The 22,945-nt window shown below is 49.0% G+C and overlaps 1 protein-coding gene and 1 non-coding gene across 2 annotated transcripts; both read left to right on the forward strand.

Moving 5' to 3' along the window:
- The first annotated feature begins 1,728 nt into the window (after positions 1–1,728).
- On the forward strand, positions 1,729–21,251 carry SESN2 (sestrin 2). The gene is made up of 10 exons (XM_069477547.1): positions 1,729–2,148; positions 10,067–10,132; positions 12,319–12,516; positions 12,904–13,086; positions 13,197–13,409; positions 14,237–14,387; positions 14,927–15,045; positions 15,406–15,596; positions 18,598–18,742; positions 19,403–21,251. Exons 1-10 carry the CDS (start codon positions 2,059–2,061, stop codon positions 19,487–19,489), a joined length of 1,443 nt encoding a protein of 480 aa, XP_069333648.1. The 5' UTR covers positions 1,729–2,058; the 3' UTR covers positions 19,490–21,251.
- On the forward strand, positions 10,509–10,666 carry LOC138390944 (U1 spliceosomal RNA). The gene has a single exon (XR_011234611.1). It is a non-coding gene; the product is annotated as a U1 spliceosomal RNA (small nuclear RNA).
- Positions 21,252–22,945: the final 1,694 nt, after the last annotated feature.

The following is a 22,945-nucleotide window of genomic DNA, read 5'->3' on the forward strand; positions in this document are numbered from 1 at the left end:
TGAGGAGTGGGTGAGATTGCTTTCAGCTGAGCTGAAGAAGCAAGGCTTTTGGAAGGAATGGCAATTGAAGTCTTCCTTCAGGCCACAAACAGTAATGAAGGCATTGAATGCTGGATACAATTTCAGCGAGCAGAGATTTGTAAGGAGGAGTACTGGAAGAAAGGTGTAAAGGCCAAACAAGGAACATGGCTGTGGCAGGTGGTAAGAATGGAAAGCTTAAGTTGAGGTACATCTTGGCAAACCTTGGATGTCAATGTAGGGGCTTGATCTTTATACTGTAGCTGATAAAATACCAGTGAATCTTTTTGAGCTGGACATTGATGTTACAGAGTAAATTTTCTAAATAGTAGCTGAATCAGAGATAGGGCTTAGAAGAGAATTTAATGCGAAGGAAGATTCAGTGACCAAGGGCATATTATTGGCAGGACATAGTGCCAGGTGGCATAGGGCAGGAGACAAAGATGTCAAGATGTGGACCCTGCCCTCAAGGAGTTTATAATCAAAAGGGTCAGATAAGACATGTACACAGGAAATCGTAATAAAAGGTAGAATGTCTTATGTGTTAAAACAGAGACCCAGCCCAAGTGCCTTAAGAGCTCAGGGGAGGGTGAGATTAATTTTCTTCTCCCAAGAAGCTGGAGGCAAGTGACCAAGTTAGAGTCTCATCTTTGGAATCATAAGCCTAGATTTAGAGACCCCCAGTCTCAGAGGGGACCTTGGGGGTCTAGTTCATCCTTGCCCCTGCCAAGATTCCTTGTCTTGAATAAACAATGACTTTAAAATTGAAACAAAACAAGGAGCTGTGAAATAAAACTGTAAGGAATCGTAGATAAAATCAGCTTTAAGGTGCACGTAGAGGCAACTTCCTAGCAAGAAGGGAGTTGAAGGCTAGGAACTGGATGAGGTCAGGGAGAGCACGTCTGGAGAGAAGAGGGATAAAAACAGAAACTAGGGGAGCACCCACGTTTTAGGGAGTGGGTGGAGAAATAGGAGCCAGAGAAGGAGTGGCTAGGGAGGTGAGAATAGACCCAGCAGAACACCTTGTTACAAAGTTTCGAGGAGGGTGGCAAGGGTGGAAGCCAGGACTGGAGGCTCCCAGGGAGAAGTAGAAAAACTGCAGCAATAGAGATTGAGGTTAGACATAAGGTTACCAGTGGCATTTCAAGGAATGAAGGCTTTTCCAGAGACTCCACAAATAAGGCGAATTCTCCGTGTCTGGCACATTTGGACGTGATGTCCTCCCCAAAGCCAGGGGTAACAAGGTTGTGTCCTCTAACCTCCAAAGATCTGGTTGTTCAGCACCACTGGATACACGGGGACCAAACCTCTCCTAAACCTTAACCAGTCCCTCCAGGAACCGAAAAGATGAAGAATTCACTTGAGAGAGATTTCACACCCGGCTCTCTGACCCAGCCCGGTAAAATCCCTTTTTATCACGCAGCCCTAATGACTCTCTGGGCTGTCACTGTCGTCTGGTATTGCCAGCGATCTGACTAAACCCTCTTGCAAAAGTTTGCAGCATTTGCTTAAGGCTGACTACAGCTCCCAGAGTTCCCGGGCACTTCCCGGAGCCGATTGGTGGAGCGGTTGGCCCCAGAGGGAGGTGTCGTCCCCGCCTCCCTGGGAAACAGACATCTGATTGGCTGCGCCGCGGGGCTTTGTATCCCCGCCCTCCCCCGGGGACCGCAGCGGGCTGAGCGGCGCTGCTAGTGTCAGAGCCCGGCGAGCGCTGGCAGTTCCGCGGCGGGGATGCTGAGGAGCGTTGGGTCCGCGAGCAGCACCGGCCACTGCGGACTTCCGAGGCCGTGAAAACCCCTGCGCCGCGGCCAATCCCGGGCCCTCGAGGCCATTCACCGTTCCAGAAGCCAGACTGGGGGAAGAGTCCAGCACAGCGGCGGCCGTTCTCCGATTTCGGAGCGTTCTGGAACCCCGAGAGCCACCCCGGGGTTCTAGAACCTCCCCAGCGGCTCCCAGTCCCGGCTTCCTGCGTGCGGCCGTCCAAAACCCCCTCCGGTGCACGGGTGGTCGGCGAGCCGCGGCTGGGTCCTGGCGCACACGATGATCGTCGCGGACTCTGAGTGCCGCTCCGAGCTCAAGGGCTACCTGCCGTTCGCCCCGGGCGGCGTCGGCGGCCCCGCGCCGGGAGAGGTAAGCAGCGGCCGAGTGACGCCACTCTTCCCTTGAACCCCGAGCCGCTTCTGCGCCTCAAGCTGCCCCGAGCCTAGTCTGTGCGCCCCCCGGGCTCGGGAACGGGAGCGCGTAACCCAGGACTGGGGTTGCATCAACTGACAGCCACGGCCCCCCCACCCCTCCCCCTCCCCCCGGGGCAGTGGAGCTCTCCTGGGCTCCCTCGGACTCCTGGCCAATGAGGGGATAGCCTCCTCGAAGCTCTCCCGGGTTTTAGACTCCTGTCGAGAGCGTCTTCAAGTCCAGGCAAATCCCGGCCGGAGCGGCCCGACCACTCCTCCTCCCCGCCCCCTTCCGCAGATTCCCTTCCTCCTAGCGGGGGCTGGCGGGCAGAGGACTCTTTCTAGGATATGTCCCGGCTCCTACCCCCAGCGCGGGGAGTGGGGCACCTGGGACTTGCCAGCGAAGGTCGACCTTGCCCCCAGCCCACCAGCACCCCTGATTTGAAGAGGGGAGGGCGGGTGCTCTGAGGGCTTGGCAGGCGCTGGGGGGAGAGGGGACAGCCCTGGCCGCGGCTCCCGGAGCCAACCGCGGATTAGCCTGAGCTCTGCTAAGTAAGTGGTCTGAGGTCCCAGAAGTTTGTTTCACGGGAACTCCCCTCCCCGCGGTGTAGCCTGGAAAGGCTTTGCACGAAGGCCTGGAATAAGGTGGACCTAATCTAATAATTCGCACTCCCCCATCCCCAGCAGCTATAATGGATAGTTTATCATTTATTAAGTACCTAGTACATGCCAGCCTCGAGTTTTGCCTTTTCTTTGAGTCCTCAGGACTAAACCAGCAGAATATTACAAGCTACAGTATAGCCCCATTTTACAGGATGAACAAATTGAGGCCCAGAAGGTGCTTAGAGAGAGGCTTTCTTCAGTAGCCCCACCCAGTAGCTCATTCTTTGGCCTGGGTGTCTCTAGGATTGCGGAGAGTGCCTGGCCCTACAGAGAGTTTTGCTTGTTTCTTTAGTTTGCAGGCCTGGACCATGGTGGAGGTGTATGGCTGGGACTGAGAGTTGGTGGAGTGCTAGTACTAAGCTGGGCGACCTCTGGGAAATTTCAGCTCTTCTCTGAGCAACATAGTTTTGGGGGGTCCTACTTCCAGCAATGTGTGGTTTGTGTCCTGGATTTTCTCTTAGCTTGTTCACACTTCCCCACCATGATTTAGGAGCCTTGTGTGGAGGAATGACCCTCACTCCTGTCACTTCTCTGCTACTTGACTTTGACCAAGATACTTTGAAGAGTGTTTCTCTTGAAAAATGGAAATGATGTTATTATTGAGAGCACCTGGGCGCTAGAGTGAGCACTAGGTTCCTGTCCCAGCCCTCCTGCTAACTTGCTGTGTGGCCATGGCCTAGGGATCACTTCTCTGATCCCCAGTTGCTTCCCATGGGGATTTTATAGTATCTCTGAGGGACATTTGGGAGAATTAACTCAGAATTCAAGCAAAGGCTAAAGCACAGGGCCCGGAACATGGTAACCGTATAAAACATGTGAGCTATTATCAGAATGTGGCCAGGGCACACATTTCCCTTTCCCCGGAGTGTCTCATTAGATGGTGCCTGAGCCTATTCCTGCCTGCTTGAGGAGAGAGTCGGTACATCCTTCTCCAGAACAGCACCTGGGAAGTGGTCTAGGGAGAAAATAGTGCCTCAGGTGGTCCAGGCAGGCTTCACGGGAGTGGCCTTTAGACAGAAGCCGTGTTTCATCAGTGGGGAAGGCTGGTGATGTCTGGCATATTTCCACGAATCGTTTCTTGAGAAAAGAGGACCTTGGGAAGATGTCTGCTTTCAGTGGATCCTTAGAAGATAGCAGGGTTCTGATCTTACAGAGCCTGGTGCCCAAGACCCCTCAACTCCCCCTTATTCCACCACACACCCCCTTTCAGGGGATCAAGGCCCTCAAATGTGTGTGTGTGTCCACAAAGTTCTGAGGACTTCACACTAGTTTTAGTGCTGGTAGTATGTTTTCAAAGCCATATTGGCTTCTAGAATAACTTCCTCAGACATTTCTTCAGGGAAACCTTTCTTCCCTCACCAGAGAAGTCCCCTTGCATACCCTCTTCCAGTCCCCCTTCTCCATTCTAGGAGCTTTTGTCCCAGTTATGTGAAATAATCGTGTAACTGGCTGTTTCTTTTCTGTCTCCCTTGCTGGACTTGAGACCCCTTGCGGGTCTCATCCCCAGCACTGTTCTTTGCACCTAGTAAGTGTAACTATTTGCCCCTTGTTGGCTTAGGTGACCCTTGTGAACTGTCCAGGCTTTAGAGTCAGATCTGAGTTGTGCCCATTTGGGAGAGGACCTTCCCGAACCTCAGTGACCTGTCTGTAAACAAGGGATAACAAGACCTATTTCCCTCTGGCTGGTTGTGAGGAATCAGACAGATGAGATGTGTAAAGCACTTAGCCTGGTGCCCAGCTCATGATGGGCGGACAAGTGTGTGGCACCACTCACACTCTGCACTCCCAGCCCTCTACAGGGCTGGAGGTCAGGGGCTGCTTGGGCCATATCTCTGTATGTATCGTTCTCTCAGGTGTAAACCCAGGCAAATTTCTGAGTTCAGCTGTCGTGGTTAGGGGGTGATAGTGTCTGCTCCCTCCTAGCTGGCAGAGTGACTTAGCAGGTGTCTGTAGCTGAGTCCAGGGGCTCACAGGCTCTAGATAGGATATCAAGAATAAAGGCTGGGCTGAGGCAGGAAGATCGCTTGAGCCCAGAGTTTGAGGCTGGAAGGAGCTATGATCTCACCACTGCACCCTGGCCTGAGTGACAAAGTGAGAAGGAAGGAAGGGGAGGGAGGAAGGAAGGAAGGGGAGGGAGGAAGGAAGGAAGGAAGGACGGAAGGGGAGGAAGGAAGGAAGGCAGGCAGGCAGGCAGGCAGGCAGGCAGGCAGGCTAGGGCTTCTCTAAGAGGCCAGTGTGAGTAGTGGATAGAACCCCTGGAAGCCAGACTGAGTTGGGTTCAAATCTCCAGTCCTGGGGCCATTTCCAGAAGCTGTTATGGTGGAGTGGAAAGGACCTTAGAAGCCAAACAGCCCTGGGTTCAAATATCAGATTGGCCACTTGTCAGCTAGTACTTAACCTTTGGACCCTTAATCTTTCCTTGTGTGCAAAATAGAGGTCCCCCTCACTCCCAAATGGATGAAAATTACATGGAACCTATGTGCAACTGCCTGCGCTAATATCAAAGTGAACGTGTAGCGAGCCCTTATGTTAGGAGCCAGGCACTGAGCTCTAAGGCCATTACCCGCTTTTTACAACTTGCCTGAAGACCTTCCTGTTGAGTGGCCACCCAGTGAGTTGTCTGACTTCAGTGTTCCTGCTGCCCCATGTGATCTCCTCAGTTGGAACTATAGGAATAGCCACCATTCATTCTCCCTCCAACCCATACTAGCTGTATTACCTCGGGCAGGTGACCAGCCCCCTCTGGGTTTCTCTTTATCTGTAAAGTGGGACTGGAATCATGCCTTTATCAGGTATGCTGAACCTGTGCTGTCCAATATGGTAGCCCTTAGCTGTGGCTATTTAAATTTACATCTTTTTTGTTGTTGTTGTTGAGACAAAGTCATACTCTGTTGCCCGGGCTAGAGTGCTGTGGCCTCAGCCTAGTTCACAGGTTCACAGCAACCTCAAACTCCTGGGCTCAAGAAATCCTCCTGCCTCAGCCTCCCAAGTAGCTGGGACTACAGGCATGTGCCACCACACCCACCTAATTTTTCTATTTTTAGTAGAGACTGGGTCTCACTCTTGCTCAAGCTGGTCTCAAACTCCTGACCTCAAGCAATCCTTCTGCCTCACCCTCCCAGAATGGTGGGATTACAGGCATGAGCCACCACACCTGGCCTGCTATTTAAATTCAGATAACTTAAAATTAAAATGAAAAAATTCAATTTTTTGTTGCATTAGTCACATTTCAAATGCTCAGCTATAGTGACTAGGGACTCCCATATTTGCACTCCATCATAGCAAAAAGTTCTGTTGGCCTGTGCTGTGCTTAACACTGGAGTAGCAACAAGGAACTAGGTTTGGTGTGTGCCCTCAAGGTGAGAAACAGTGAGACAGGTGCCGTGACTGTGGGCAGAGAGAAAGAGCCTCTCACTGCTGGTGAGCCTCAGGTGCAAACACCTGGAGATTATTGAGACTTGAGAAGTTTAGAGAGTGGGGACTCATTTCTGCACTTGTAGAAACCTGGTTTGTGTCCCCCAGATCTCTTACCTCCTTCCCAGCTGAGTGGCCAGAAGTGAGTTGACCTCTCTGAGCTTTAGTCGATCTGTAAAATGAGGGCGCTGGCAGTAGCTTCTACCTTAAAGTCTAGGTAGTGTGTGTGAAGTCAATGCTTAGCCAGCGGTAACCAGTGTTGTTACAAACCACTGTTGCTATTGACTCCCTATGCCAGGGAATGGGGAGAGGGCTGAATTGGAGATGTCATCTCGAGGCAGTGGGACCCTGCCCTGCCTGCTTCCCCCCCCCCCACCCCCACCACTGAACTTCCCCTGGAGTCGAAGTCAGGGAGGCATTTGGGGCATTGGAGCCCTGGAGTCAAATCCACTTGGTCTTGCCTTTGGGGCTTTATCCTGGCTGTTCCCTCTGGCTGGAATGCTGGTCCCCCTGGACCTATACCCGCCCTGTTGCCTTCTTAACATTTAGATATCAGTTCAAAGGCCACCTCCTCAGTGGCTTTTCCTGTCTACTTACACTAAAATATTGCACACTCTCCCATCCATCATATGTTCATTGCTTTCTTTCACTCACTCTATAGAATCTATGATTTGAAATCCTATTCATCATTTGTTTGTCTTTTGCCATTAGATCCTGAATTATTAATATATGGAGGCTGAGACTTTGCCTTTTCACTGCTGTGTTCTTGCTGCCTGTAATATAGTCATCAAAAATATTTGTCGATCATATTCAAGTGAGATTGACAGTAACAATTTTTTTAAGAATTTGTTGAATAAACAAATTAATTGTTTCCACCTGGAAAGCACTTAGCACAGTGCCTTATACTTGAGAAAGTGATCAATAAATGGTGCAAACAATGGTCCTCACCCTGGCTGTATGTTATACTGGGGCACCATCCTAGACCAATTAAATTAAAATGGCTGGAGGTAGGACCTTGGCATTAGTATATATTTTTTAATTGAGATGAGGTCTTGCTATGTTGCCCAGACTAGTCTCAAACTCCTGGCCTCAGGCAATTCTCCTGTTTCTACCTCCCTACTAGCTGACTAGCTGGGATTACAGGGATGTGCCTGACTTGGGTATTTTTAAAAAAGCTCATGCCACTGCACTCCAGCCTGGGTGACAAAACAAGACCCCCTCCCTTAAAATAAACAAATAAATAAATCTCGAGGAGATTCTAATGTACTGCTTGGGTTGAGAAGCCCTTGTTTGGGCTGGGCGCGGTGGCTCACGCCTGTAATCCTAGCACTCTGGGAGGCCGAGGTGGGAGGATTGTTTGAGCTCAGGATGTTCGAGACCAGCCTGAGCAAGAGCGAGACCCCATCTCTACTAAAAATAGAAAGAAATTATATGGACAGCTAAAAATATATATAGAAAAAATTAGCCGGGCATGGTGGTGCATGCCTGTAGTCCCAACTACTCGGGAGGCTGAGACAGGAGGATCGCTTGAGCTCAGGAGTTTGAGGTTGCTGTGAGCTAGGCTGACGCCACGGCACTCACTCTAGCCTGGGCAACAGAGTGAGACTCTGTCTCAAAAAAAAAAAAAAAAAAAAGAAGCCCTTGTTTGAAATAATAATAAGGTGAATGATAGCCAACTTTTATTAAGTGCTTATTGTGATGGCGATGTTGAGGTAAGCTTTGTGGTGTTAGCTCATTAAATCCTCCTGACTACTCAGTGAAAATAGATAATATTATCTCCACTATTTGGTAAGGAAACTGAGGCTTATATAGCTAACAGGTGATAGAGCTGTCATTTGAGCCCAGAGAGTTTGTGTCAAGAATCCCTATCTTTTAACTGGACATTATCATCATCATCATAATTGTTATTGCTGGAAAATGTTGATGCATCCAGACTAATCACTGAAAGACCTACAGGTGTCAGCTCCTTCCTTTGACAGCTCCTGCCTTAGATTTTGGAGGGAGCTGGCATTCTCAAGGCTGTTCCCTGTCCCTCCCCAGCACCTCTGGCGTGCCCTCCCTGCCCTCCCCACCCTCCTCTCCCAGCTCTGCCCTGCCCTACTCCTGCTGTAGTTTTCTATCTGTCCTCAGGTCCCCTGACGGGGGAGGGCCAGTTTGCGGAGTCAGCAATCCTTATCTCCCAGACAGAGCTGTTGGGCTTTTTCTCTTTGGTGAGGGAGGAGGAGGGAAGCTGACAAGGGAGTGCTTGGAGACTGTGGTGGTTACTACGCTGAACTTGGACCAGCCTGGCTGGTAGCTCCCAGAAGTGTGCGCTAAAAGGGGCCTGAGCGGTCAGCTCAACTGCCTTCTCTGTCCAGGATTAAGGCCCAGAGAGTCTAGGTAACGTTCCCAGAGCCACACAGCCAGTTAGTGACAGAACTGGTACCTACCCCCGAGACTTCCAGGTCCCATAGCTCTTTCCTTTGTAGTCTTCCAGGATTCCCAAGGTCTGCCTCCTTCGGGGGGCGCTTTTGGCTACCTGAGAAGGAAATTTTAATTGTTATTTTTATTCCCTGGATACCTGGGGCTGGTGCTAAGTCTGGATCTTAATGGGGAGGGGAGAACTGGGGGACCCCTGTCCTGTTACAGTGAGGGCATGACTCTGATTTGGGTAAACTGTATCCAAGGCCAGTGCCAAGAGGCTGCCCCGCCCAAAAAATTAACAAAATTAATGAATAAATAAAACAGCCTTCCTGAACTTCATCTCTAGGACTAGGAGAAGCATATTTAGTGAGTACATGATTCTGGTAGTTTCTAAAGAGGCTCAAATATATACATGTCAGAATAGCCACCCCCATCAGCCTTGTACACCCTGCTCTGATTCCCTCCCTGCCTTTCTGCATTCTCTATTTGCATTTGTACAGTAGCATGAAAGACCCAGCCCTGCTCTCCATAAAATGTGATCTGGTAGTAGAAAGACTTAAAAGCAACAGTAAGGACTGGGTTTGGTGGCTCATGCCTGTAATCCCAACACTTTGAGAGACTGGGGCAGGAGGACTACTTGAGCCTGGGAATTCAAGGCTACAGCGAGCTAGAATTGTGCTAGCCTGGGTGACAGAGTGAGACTCTGTCTCTAAAACACAAACAAAAAAACCCCAACAATTAAAAGATGGTGTTTTGAGAGGCAAAAGCACTGGGAATTGGGGGGTCACAGATAAGGGTCAAAAAAGATTCCTAGACCCTGAAGGACTATAAAGAGTTGGCTTTGCGATAGGAATAACCAGTGGGAGGGCGGTTGGGCTAACTTATCTGGAAGGCCATGGGAGGAGGAGGTAGGGTTTTAAGCCAGTTGATCAGGTTTACTATTTCAGAAAGTTAATCTGGCTGCTGGGTAGAGGATGGACAGGAGAGGACAGGGCAGTGGAGACAGACAATTGGTGAGGCTGTGGGTGGTGGTCCAGATAAGAGATGGTGGTAGATTATAGTTTTTGTTTGTTTTTGAGACAGGGTCTCACTCTGCCCTCTGGGCTAGAGTGCAGTGGTGTCATCATAACTCACTGCAACCTCAAACTCCTGAACTGAATCCTCCTGCCTCAGCCTCCTGAGTAGCTGGGACTACAGACAGGTGCCACCATGCCTGGCAAATTTTTGTAGAGACCAGGTCTCACTCTTGCTCAGGCTGATCTCCAACTCCTGAGCTCAAGCAATCCTCCCACCTCAGCCTCCCAGAGTGCTAGGATTATAGGCCTGAGCCACCTTGCCTGATAACAGTACTTTCTATTCTTCCCACCACCACCCACTAACCTTGATGTTCCTCCCAGGAGCAGAGGGAGAGCCGAGCCCGGCGAGGTCCTCGAGGGCCCAGCGCCTTCATCCCAGTGGAGGAGGTAAGCTTGGCAGGGGTAAGGAATCTTTGGTGCCTGGGAAGAAAGGACATGGGGCATTGATGGGTGAGGGTCTTTTACGATTCCTTAAATTGCAACTTTGAAACTACCCCTTCAGGTTCCTGATTCATTTAATTCACAGAACAGCTCTGTGAAGCAGGCACTATGAACCCCACTTTACTGGAAAGAAACAGACTCAAAGAGATAAAGTGCTAATAATACAGCCAGGTAATGGCCAAACTTTTGATTCCCAGATCAACACCTGTTTTTCCTTACTGAGATAGAACTATCTATCTTATTTCACCCCTGACTGTGCATATATTACAACATTTTTTTTGCTTCAACAGTAATATATGTTTAGTATTAAAATTTTTTTTCCATACTTACCTGTCAGGGGATATACCATGATCATGAAGGCAGTTTTCCCAGGGTGAGGCTCATCCGTTGCACTGTGCTGACCCCTGCGATTTCCCCAAATGCAGGAAACTCGATTGCATAATTTGTCATAGTGGGAGACTGGTTTAAGCTTTCCTCTGTTTAAAAAAAAATTTTTTTTCCCAGTGTTTCAGAAAGCTCTGATCTCCTATAATCCCCACCCCACACCTCCTGAAAAGACCATCGCTGTTAACCATTTGCTACTGTTTTCCAGGGTTTTTGTTCAGTACAGGGTACTTATTTTCAGTATAGAACCAAGGTCATAGTTGCCACCTTGTTTGTTTGTTTTGTTTTTTCACTTAGTGCAACAGAGACAGCTTTCATCTACTGAATGCATTCAGACATTTATTTAACACATATTGACTGAATGATTAATCTATGTCAGGCACCATTCTGGGTGCTGGGGTTCCAGCAGTGAACGAGATAGACACAAATCTTTGCCAGCATGGAACTTACATTCTAGCATGTGGGGCTTCTGGGAAACACAGAAAAGATTTAAAATAGTTTTCTGATTTTTCTTTGGCCTTCAATGAACAAGGATGAATTTTTTGTTTCCTGTTCTCAGTTGCTTTCCTGAATGTGTAGGCCAAGTGGTTAATGAGCTGTTAACAAGTGTCTAAAGTCCCAGTTCCTCCCCTCCTTTGTAAATGTAAGGTGAACAACCACTTGCTGATTACTTGGCTGTAGCCCAGAATTTTAAACTGAAGTATTGCTCTTGTATTTTATTTTTTCATTTATAAATAACTACTCTTTTATAATAAAGGAAAGAAATAGGCTTTGGAGTTAATCTGGATTTGAATCCTAGTGCTGTCATTTACCAGATCTGTGACCTTAAGCGAGTAACAAAACCTCTCTGGTTTCCTCTGTCCAGGGGGAAAATAACAGTATTGGCCTCCCAGGATTATTGCAAAGATGCAGTGAGATAAGGCAGGGACCGCTCCCAGCGCAGACATGGTGTGGGGAAGCACTGAGCGTGTGGGAGCTACTTTGCACCCAGCCCATGCCTGTCTGCATTTGCAGTGTTGGCATTAAAGCTCCGTGAAGGGAGGAGAACTTGTACTTTTAATCTCTGTGCCTGAGTTTTCCTATCTAAAAATGGAGAAAATAGAATGCCAGTTTTATAGTTGTTGTGAGAATTAAATGAGTTAATATATATAAAGTGCTTGAACAGTTCTTGGTATATGCCATTATACATGTAAGTATTGGCTGTTATTAGTATATAGGGTGCCTAACAGGTATTCGTTTAATCACTTATTAGAATATATTTTCCTCCACATTCCCCCCTTTTGGGCATGGTAGTGGTTTTCATTTTATTGCTATTAAAAACCCACCACAGGCCGGGCGCGGTGGCTCACGCCTGTAATCCTAGCACTCTGGGAGGCCGAGGTGGGCGGATCGTTTGAGCTCAGGAGTTCGAGACCAGCCTGAGCAAGAGCGAGACCCCACCTCTACTAAAAATAGAAAGAAATTATATGGACAGCTAAAAATATATATAGAAAAAATTAGCCGGGCATGGTGGCGCATGCCTGTAGTCCCAGCTACTCGGGAGGCTGAGACAGGAGGATCGCTTGAGCTCAGGAGCCTGAGGTTGCTGTGAGCTAGGCTGACGCCATGGCACTCACTCTAGCCTGGGCAACAGAGTGAGACTCTGTCTCAAAAAAAAAAAAAAAAAAAAAACCCACCACAAAGGATACATCGGTCTCTTGGGTAGGGAGGGCAGGAGGGAAACCCACGGTCTCTCCTTTGCTTTGCAGGTCCTTCGGGAGGGGACTGAGAACCTCGAGCAGCACCTGGGGCTGGAGGCGCTGATGTCCTCAGGGCGGGTGGACAACCTGGCGGTGGTGATGGGCCTGCACCCCGACTACCTTAACAGCTTCTGGCGCCTGCACTACCTGCTGCTACACACGGATGGCCCCTTGGCCAGCTCCTGGCGCCACTACATTGCCATCATGGTGAGCCTGTCTGGGCCTGCCACTTGTAGAGCAGCTACACGGAGGGTTCTGTCTTTGGATCTCTTTTCCGGGAGCTTTCTGAGCTTATTCCTTAGGCAAGGAGGGAAGGCAGCAGAATAGCAAAGGAAAGCCCTGGCTTTTTCTGACCATTCATAGAATTTTTGGTTCTGAATAGAGGCATCTTTAGTGCCTACTTTGCAGACTGGGAAACTGAGGTGCAGAGGGGTCAGGTGACCTGTAAGCTGGTGGCAGGGCTGGGGTTAGAATCTAGGTCTCCTACCTCTTGGGCAATGGTGAGCCCTACGATATCTTCTTCCACGGGGCACCCACCCTGAGTGGGGCACAGAAGAAGGAGGGTGACCCAGGCTCTGTCCACCACCTCTGCAGGCTGCTGCCCGCCACCAGTGTTCTTACTTGGTGGGTTCCCACATGGCCGAGTTTCTGCAGACTGGTGGTGACCCTGAGTGGCTACTGGGCCTCCACCGGGCCCCTGAGAAGCTGCGCAAACTCAACGAGATCAACAAGTTGCTGGCACATCGGCCGTGGCTCATCACCAAAGAGCACATCCAGGTGCAATGGACAAAGAGGAGGGTCCCCAAGGGAGCACAGGGGCCTGGCTGGGGCATGGAGGGCAGCCCAGGGGCAGGCACTGAGCAGGTCTCGTCTTCCCTCCCTTCCAGGCCTTGCTGAAGACGGGCGAGCACAGCTGGTCCCTGGCCGAACTCATTCAGGCTCTGGTCCTGCTCACCCACTGCCACTCGCTGTCCTCCTTCGTGTTTGGCTGTGGCATCCTCCCTGAGGGGGACCCAGAGGGAAGTCCTGCCCCCCAGGCACCTTCGCCCCCCAGTGAGCAAAACACCCCCCCAAGTGGGGACCCATTGAACAACTCTGGGGTGAGTCACGGGCCTGGGTCCTGGTTGGGGAGGAAGGTGGCGTGGCCTCTGGTCCTTGGGTGCAAGCTACTGCTTCCCTATCTCCTCACGCTGAGGCCATAAAAAGTTATTTGACTTTGAGGCTCAGTTTCCTCACCTGTGAAATGGGGATAAAGACTCCTACTCACAGTGGGTCGTGAAGATTAAATGAAATACCATGTGACTGACCTCTCAGTATGTAGCCCCATAGGCTCAGAGTCTGCCAGTTTTTAGTGCTTTAAAAATACAAAGTTTGGCTTGTAATCCCAGCTAGCACTTTGGGGGGCTGAGGTAGGAGGATCAAGACCAGCCGGAGCAAGGATCCTGTCTCTGCCTAAAAATAGAAAAATTAGCCAGGTGTGGTTGCAAACACCTGTAGTCCCAGCTACTTGGGAGACTGAGGCAGGAGGATCGCTTGAGCCCAAGAGTTGGAGGTTGTAATGAGCTATGATGATGCCACTGCACTCTCCCTGGGGAGAAAGAGTGAGACCCTGTCTTGAAAATAAGTAAATAAATATATAAAGTTTGCCTCTTACTCCATAATGTGGCCTTTTTTTTTTAACTACAAAAATACAGATACTTTAAAAAGTTCCCTACCTGTGAGGGAAGACTCGTGTCTGTCCTGTAGCTTCGTAAATTTCACTTTGGGAAGCACACACCCTGTGAGCTGGACACACGGTGGCTGGCACAGAGGCTGCACTAGGCCTTCGTGATCATTCAGGAAGGCCTGGCGTGTGGGGGGGATGAGTGGTGTTTGCGAGAGGCTGAGAGAGGAGGAACAGACGGTCACCACTGGGCCCCTCCTCCAGGGCTTTGAGGCCGCCCGCGACGTGGAGGCTCTGATGGAACGCATGAGGCAGCTGCAGGAGAGCCTGCTGCGGGATGAGGGAGCATCGCAGGAGGAGATGGAGAGCCGCTTTGAGCTGGAGAAGTCGGAGAGCCTGCTGGTGACCCCCTCAGGTACGGGACCACAGGCAGCCGGGCTCCGGGGCTGCCCGCTGCTTACACCGTCTCTAGTGGGGAGTAGCCCCCGCTGCGGGCACCCCGTCTCCTGTACTCCAGAGGCAGCCGCGTCTCAACCTCCCTTCCAAGAAGTTCCAAATGTGGGCTTTGGGCTCAGATCTGGCTCTGAACCCTGGCCTGTTAGCCCTTCTGGCTCTGTGACCACTGACAAGTCACTTCCTGTCTCAGGGCTTCAGGATTGGTGTGCGGGATAAATGGGACCACAGAAGCCAAGCTCTTAGCACAGAGCCTGGCCCAGGGCAAGCAGCTCCGTAAATAACTGTTGTCACTGTCACTAGGGGCCTTGCCTCTTGGGCCCATGGGCCTGATTCACCTCCTCCCCCAGGCCTGGCTTTGGCTGAAGTCCTGCTCACCGTAGCAAGGGGCTTTCTTGGCCCTCTACCCGGCCTTGCCCTGCCCCCTTTTGATGATTAATCAGGAGTGGACCCTGTGTGCTCTGTGCCTCAGCCTCACTGTGACTTCTTTCTGGTCCTCAGCTGACATTCTGGAGCCCACTCCACACCCAGACATGCTGTGCTTCGTGGAAGACCCCACTTTTGGATATGAGGACTTCACCCGGCGAGGGACTCAGGCGCCCCCAACCTTCCGTGCCCAGGTAGGGCACTAGTGTTGACCATTGCTCCAGATTTATGAACGAGCAGGGTGCGGGTGGTTTGAGTGGATATAGAGTTGGATACCTTCTCTCCCTCAAAATTCCACGAGGTCAGTGGGGCTCCTGTGAATCCTAAAGGGGCCCATCTGCACCCTAAGCTCAGGGGGTGCTGATCTTAGGGAAAAGGTCATCACCCAGGTGCATCCTCCTTGACGTCTCAGGCCCAGAGCAAGCGGTGTGTTAAATGTGTGGTGTGGGGAGGGAGTGTTATGGAGAGCCAAGGTGGACTCCAGAGGACAGGGTCTCTCTGACCGGCCTTGGGCTCCAAAGATTTGCTCACCAACCCCTTCCCACGTTCCTAAGGATTATACCTGGGAAGACCATGGCTACTCGCTGATCCAGCGGCTCTACCCTGAGGGTGGGCAGCTGCTGGACGAGAAGTTCCAGGCAGCCTATAGCCTCACCTACAACACCATCGCCATGCACAGCGGTGTGGACACTTCCATGCTCCGCAGGGCCATCTGGAACTACATCCACTGCGTCTTTGGCATCAGGTGAGCGCATGTCTTCTCTCCCTGGGCATGTGTGCACTACGACTCTTTAGGCTCATAGTTGCTTCATTTTTCTCCCTCTTTCTTGCCTATACTATTTTTGTTTGTTTAGACCAAATGGAACTAAGCTGCTGTTGCCTATACTGTTTTTCAAAGCAAATTTATTTTTTTGCTGATTTTAAGAGATAATAAAAGTGCTTATTATTTGAACTTTGTAAATGAAACTCTTTAATCCCACCTCCAGAGATAACTATGGTTTCATATATACGTATATACACATATTTGCACACATATATACATGTATATACATATATATTCACTATATATATTTATGTTTGTGTTTCCATTCTGAGTAGCAATTCTTCTGTTATAGTAAATAAAGGCAACATAAATGCTCACCAGTAGGAGACTTAAAATAATGACATATCCATTCAGTGAAATATGCAGCTATTATTTTATTTTTTAAATTTTAAAAAATTTTTATTTTTTAAAAATTTTATTTATTTATTTATTTTTGTAGAGACAGGGTCTGGCTGTGTTACCCAGGCTGGTCTCGAACTCCTGGCCTCAAGTGGTCCTCCCACCTAAAGACTCCCGGAGTGCTGGGATTATAGGTGTGAGCCACCATGCCTGGCCTTTTTTTTTTTCTTTAATTTTTTTTATTCTTTCCCAGATCTAAGTCATAAGAGTTGCAGCTATTAAATATTACAATAGAGGTCTATTTCTATTGCGATGGAAAAATATTCAAACTGTTTTGAGAGAAAAGAAAACTGGTTACCAATGAGAATCTTCTCTTTGTTCCTTTTTTTCTAAACAGTTATATAAGCATGGAAAATGTGTGGAAGACTACACACTAAAATGTTATTTACTAGTAGTGCTTTCTGTATAGTATAATGTCAATTATATTTTCATCTTATTGCTTATTAAATATATTCTGATTTTAAAATTTTTTTTAATTGATGGGGTCATGTTTGACATTCTGCAATTTTCTTTTTTCACCTAATAATCTAGTGTGAACCACCTTTTTTATCAGTATGAATAGATCTTTCATGCTTTTTAACCACTGCATGGTATTTTGTTATGTATGTACTGTAATTATTCAATCATTTCCCTATTGTTGGACATTAAGGTTGTTCACAGTTTTTTACTATGACAAACACCATGTTCACTGACTAGTCTTATACATAAGTCCTTGTGGATAAATCCTAGATGTGAAATTGCTTGTCAAGGATATGCATAGAACAATTTTTTTTTTTTTTTTTTTTTTTTTTTGAGACAGGCAACTCTGTTGCCCAGGCTAGTATGCAATGGTGCCATCATAGCTCACTGCAACCTCAAACTCCTGGGCACAAGCAATCCTCCTGCCTCAGCCTCCCGAGTAGCTGGGACTACAGGCACATGCCACCATGCCTGTAGAGATGGGGTCTAGCTATGTTGCTCAGGCTGGTCTTGAACTCCTAGGCTCAAGTGATCCTTCTACCTCAGCCTTCCTAAGTGCTAGGATTACAGGTGTGAGCCTGTTAATTAACTTTTTATTTTAAAAAGATCTCACTTTGATAACATTGTGGAAAGTTCAAAGTATTAAGAAAAATTTTTTCCCCGAATTTTACTCCACTACAACCACCACATCCACATCCTGCAATGTTTTCCTCCATTGCTTTTTTTTCTTTGTTATGTTGTCACTTCTGTGCAATTGAAATTATAATGATTATTTCATTTAAAAAATATGTTTGGTGTTTTTAAAGAGAAACAGCCTGATTTTTAGAAAATTTAGAAAATACAAATAACAAAAAGAAGAAAATAAAAATTATCCATGATACTACCTGCTGTTATCAGGTATTTTCTTCCTGTCTTTTTTCTATGCACAAATAGCCAAAGCATATATAATTTTACAAAAACAAGATCTGTTGTTATTTTCTTCCCTATTCATTTCACTTATTTTACTCGTTTACTCAAACATGAGCATATTTTAGTGAACACATGATTTTTCTTGCTTTTTTTGTTTAACAATTTATACCAAGCATCAACAAAATTATCTCCCAATTTTTAAAAAGGTACATGTTCCTTATAGAAAATTTGTTTCTGTGTATTACTAGCCGTAAATCATATTTCACAGGGTGGGTTGAGTTTTGCTTAATTGCCCATCCTCTTGCTGGTAACTGGCAGGTTCCAACTCAAGGGTGGCCAAGGATTGGGCATCTTAGAACATGGCCCAGGCTAGTTCCTGCCCTCAGGTCTAGGCCTCTCCACTCTCCAATGTAGTTTATGTTCCTATATCTTTGTCTACCTTATCTGTCCTCCAGTTTCAACCAGTCTTTCCCATCCACATTGATCTGGGATGATGTTGGCTGCCCTAACTCAGTGGACTACAGAATAACAAAGTTGCTTCTAGACTTATCACCAACTTGCTTTTTGACAAGTTAATTGCCTTCTCCAGGCTTTAGCGTGCCCGTCTGTAAGACGTGTACTGATTCCTTTTTACCCTTAACCCTCTTTGTTCTCCAGAGTAAATATGCACTGCCCTCCTCCCCCACCTTCCATGGCCTTTACTGTACGGTCGTTAATATGGCCCTGGAGCCAGGCAGAGCTGGGTCTGAAACCCATTCCCTGCTGTATCACCTAGGCCAAGAGACTTCATTTCTCTGAATCTCAGTTTCCTCATCTGTAAAGTGGGGTTGATGAATATAATATAGTGTAGAAAACAGTTGTATATACAGTAGTGTATAGTAGCTTTGAGGATTCCATGAGTACATGTCCACATGGCACGTAGTTGGCACTCAATACAGCATGCTCATTCTCTGTGCGTTCCTTGGAGTGGTCCCCTGTGACTTGTGGCCTGTAATATATGATATCAGCTGTTTTTCTAAGAGGAACCAGGCTTCTTGCTTCCTACATTCTGACTTTTCTGGCTACTCTCTGTTCTTCTTTCTGTAGGGTGGGGGTAGGGGAGAGGAGCTACCTCTGCGAGCAGAGGTGAATAACGCTGTTGGGCCTTTCCATCCAGATACGATGACTATGATTATGGGGAGGTGAACCAGCTCCTGGAGCGGAATCTCAAGGTCTATATCAAGACAGTGGCCTGCTACCCAGAGAAGACCACCCGAAGAATGTACAACCTTTTCTGGAAGCACTTCCGCCACTCGGAGAAGGTACAACCCGTGCAGGAAGAGCAGGATGGAAGCAGACAAGCCTAGCTAGTGGAGATGACAAGGGATCAAGACCCATTGAGGGACCCCATAACTAAGTCTGTCCTGCAGGAGGGACACCTGGGCCTGTTGTCCTGGATTCAAGTCTTACTCCACTGTGTGATTTTTTTCAGACTCAATTTACTCACCTGTAAAATGGGAACATGGGTGCCCGCCTCACACGGTATCCTTAGTGGTAGCTTGGTAGAGCTGGGTTCAAATCATAACACTGTCACTCAGTAGCAGTGTGACTTTGGGCAAGCCACTTTGCCTCTCTGAGCTTTTTATCTTTATAATGGGAATAAATACTGCTGTATTTCAAGATTGTCTGGAGGATGAAATGAGAAAATGCATGTAAACCTCTGATTCGAAATAGGTGCTCAGTTAGTGGTAGCTCTTGTTTTTAGCTTTTGCGGATAAAGAGATTAGTCATGACAGGGTTGACTGTGCTTGAAATTATTCAGCAATCCTTGCACCCAACTGCCCAGAGCTTTAGCAAAGCGTAGGGCATCTCTGTAGGAAAGGGAAGGGTGAGGGAAGTGGTCAGGGATCGGGGCGGTCTGGGAGGGGTGTGAATGGCGAGAAGTGGTATCAGTTGCTAACGTGCCCTCCTCTGCGCCCCAGGTCCACGTGAACCTGCTGCTCCTGGAGGCGCGCATGCAAGCCGCTCTGCTCTACGCCCTCCGTGCCATCACCCGCTACATGACCTGACTCCCTCCCACGCAGGACCTGGGCCCGGAGCAGCTGACCCTGGGGCGTCCTCTTCTCTGCAAGGACTTCTCTCTCTGGAGACAGACCCAGACCCCTGTGTGTCCCACGCCCAGCCAGCCCACTCCGGGGTGGGCTTGTATGTGAAATGCAGCCCCCAAGCCACACCCTCCTTTTTGTCAGTGGAATGGACAGGATCATTGCACTGAGTGGGATCTCAGCTCTGCCCCTGGGAGCTGGAAAAGGACTAGAAGATCCTGAGGGTCCACGCCCTTCCTCCTTCCCCTGCCACCAGAGGCAGAGGTCATAGGAAGGAAAATGGACCAAGCTCGGACTTATGTGCCACAAGTGCTGTGGCCTTCCTGGACTGGAAAGTCCCTGGCTGGCCCCCAAGGGAGAGGGGTGAACAGCTCCAGGGACTGACACTCCAGGCAGCTTTGCCTTCCCTCCCTTCTCATACCCAGATTTCATTACCTCCCACTTGCCATTCACCCATCAATGTGAAAGTCAAGGTCACAGCTGGTCTGTGTGTCCAGTTCCCCAAAAGTCTGTTCTGCTGGGCGGCTTGTAGGCCCTTTGTTCCCTGGTTGCCCAGATCCTAGTTCAGTTCTTTTGACTTCTTCGCCCTCATCCTTTCCCCCATGCCTGGAGGTATAAGGCCTTAGGAGAAAGGCCAAGCACATCAGAAAAGCAGATTATCTCTAGAGAGTTTGAACCTCTGTTAGTCACTTTGCCTTCTGAAGAAGAGGGAGTATTAGATTATAATTTCTCTTTATTTTGGTCCTTAAATGGTCAAGGTTCAAACCTCTGCAGGGCCTCACCCCTGGGGCCGCAGTCAGTGTATGAGAGGAGGAGGAGACGGAGAATCCCGTTCTCCCCAGACTGCACCTGCCACGCAGAGGCTGGCACCCCACTCTCCTGTCTCCGGTGGCTCTGCCGCAGGCGTTTGCCAAAAAGTTGAGCCTTTTTCTAGGTGGCTTAGGTGGCACCATGGCCCAGCGGGGCTCTTGTTTGGGGCCCTGCCTCTCTGGCCAGGTGACCATGGCTACATTGCCAAACCTCTTTGACCGCCACAGTTGCAGACTGTAGGGTGTGTCTGAGTTTCCACAATGTCTCCTGCTGCCCCCTGGATTCTCAGGCCAACCTGCCAACAGCAAACTGATTTTCTTGCAGAATCTTAAAGGCCTCTGGGACCTCCCCCCTCCTCTGACTCCTGCAGTCAGTCTCTCCTGGGTGCCTTCCAAGGACCCCCCCACCCCCATCCCAGTGTCCCTTCTGTCCCCTCTCCTGGATTTTAAGTGGATTGCTTGGAGGCAAAAGCAGCCAAGGACCAATCCAGGCACTTTCTGTAGCAAATAACTGTGAATTAAGACTTTTCTTGCCCGTATTCTGGCAGTCTGCGCCTCCTCTCTGACCAGTCTGGAGGTGGAGGTGACTGAGGAAAGGCAAGCGCCGCGATGCTGCTGCTCCTGTCCCTCCTCTCTGGGCAGGCAGGAGAGGAGCCCAGCCAGTGTGCCACATTTCACACCCGTGCAGGCACGGAGAAGGGACTGGCACCCCCTTCAGGCCTGAAAGCCCTCCCTGCAAGGATGTGCCAGTGAGAAGGGGCCCCAGCAGGGGGGTGTGGGTTCTGGAGGGGACATGAAGCCTCTGTCAATGTCCCCTGGGCAGGTGGGGAGGGGTATTCAGTGTTCAAATGCACAACTCTTTGGCTTTACTACCAGTTCCGTATGATGAGAAATAAACGTTCACCGAGGTTTTGTTTTGCACTCCTTGTTAATGGGCTGCTTTTCCATTTCCTGAAGGTCATGGTTCACCTCATAGCACAGTTTCCTGAAGGTCATGGTTCACCTCGTAGCACAGGCAGGGAGCTGTGGTTGCATTATGGACCTGACCTCATAGCCCCCGCCCTGCCGAGTACTTGTGCCCAGTGATTGCAGGTTGGGAATGTTGGCAATGAAAGTCCCATGCGTGTCCAGCCCTGCCACCCTTCTGTGGCTGGCCTGGCATTGTGGAATAATAATGGCCATCTTATTTTTCTGACTAAGCCTGGCCCTGGGCTGGGTGCTCAGAGACCCTTTCTCTGGATCTGCAGCAATCCTGCAAGAGAATCGTGACTCAGAGTGAAGTGGCGTTGCTGAGGCCACATCACTAGTCAGTAGGGGAGCCAGGATTCCAACCAGGGTCTACTTGACCTTGAGGCCTTGGCAGTTTACCTTGCTGTTTTTTTCACTGCTGGACTTCTCCTGTGACAGAGGGAGGCTGTCTGAGAAACTGGGGAGCCTCCTTATGTCCCCCTACCCCTCCATGTTATGATTACCTGCTTCTCATCCTTCCCTCTCCAGCAGCAAGGAGACATAACCAGGCATAAGTAGTTAGATACAACCCCCAAGTTGAGCCAGTGCCATTTATAGCTGTGTGACCTTGGTCAAGCTTCCTAGCTTCTCTGGGCACCAGGAACTAGCAAGCTTATCAGGAAAACCACATCTTGACTAAGAGCTAAGAACTCTCCCGCTGGTTTCCCACTTCCTCTAAACACTGCCAGCATAAAATGCAAACTGGGTCTCCTACAGGAAGCCTCCCCTGATTAACCCTGTTACTTTTTCCCTTCCACTCATTTTTGCAGAATTCTTATACACTTGCCCTTCCTTCTGTGGTTATTTGAGAGACCGTGAATCACACTTGGAGCACAAAACTTGGATTCTATTCCTGATTTAGCCACTTACTATCTCTGGGGGTACTGATTAATTTCACCGGGCCTCAAGTTTCCGCAGCCATAAAAATGGGGATAAAACATTTCCGTTTCTTCTCCAGGTCGCATTTATTGACTGTGACTGTTGCCAATGTTTTCAAATTGAATCTCCCAACCTTCAACTCTGTGAGAAAGGGGTGGTGTTCCCTATTTACAGATGTGGAAATGGAGCCTCCAGTGAAAATCTAGGGAACACCAGCTTAGCAGTTAGACCCAGGTTCAAATTCCAGCTTTGACATTTAATACCTGCCTGACCATAAGCAAGTGACTTCAATCCTCCCTCCTCAATTTCCTTATCTATGGAATGGAATTAATACCTAGGGTCACAGGAAGGTGATGAAGATTAAATAATTCGTGAAAACCACTTAGCACAGTTCAGGTATCTGGCACCTGGTACTACTGAGCCATTTGGTATTCCGAAATTTGCCCAAGATCGTGCAACTGAGGTAGAATTAGAGGAGTTTGGTGAAGGTTGCTGATGGCTCATTTCTTTTGTCTTTTGAAGCCATGCTAGGTTTCAGGAATGCTGAGTGTGAGTGGAAAAAGGAGTCCGGTGAGTCTCCTCCAGCAGGTTTCATTCACTGGAGCCCTAGGGCAGGTGGATTGGAGGAGTGGTTCACAAACTTTTCATGCCTTAGAATCTCCTAGAGCAGTGGTGTCCATTCTTTTTGGCACCAGGGACCAGGTTCATGGAAGACAATTTTTTC

The sequence above is a fragment of the Eulemur rufifrons genome, chromosome 8 (assembly GCF_041146395.1).
Source record: "Eulemur rufifrons isolate Redbay chromosome 8, OSU_ERuf_1, whole genome shotgun sequence".
NCBI classification, from domain to species: domain Eukaryota; kingdom Metazoa; phylum Chordata; class Mammalia; order Primates; family Lemuridae; genus Eulemur; species Eulemur rufifrons.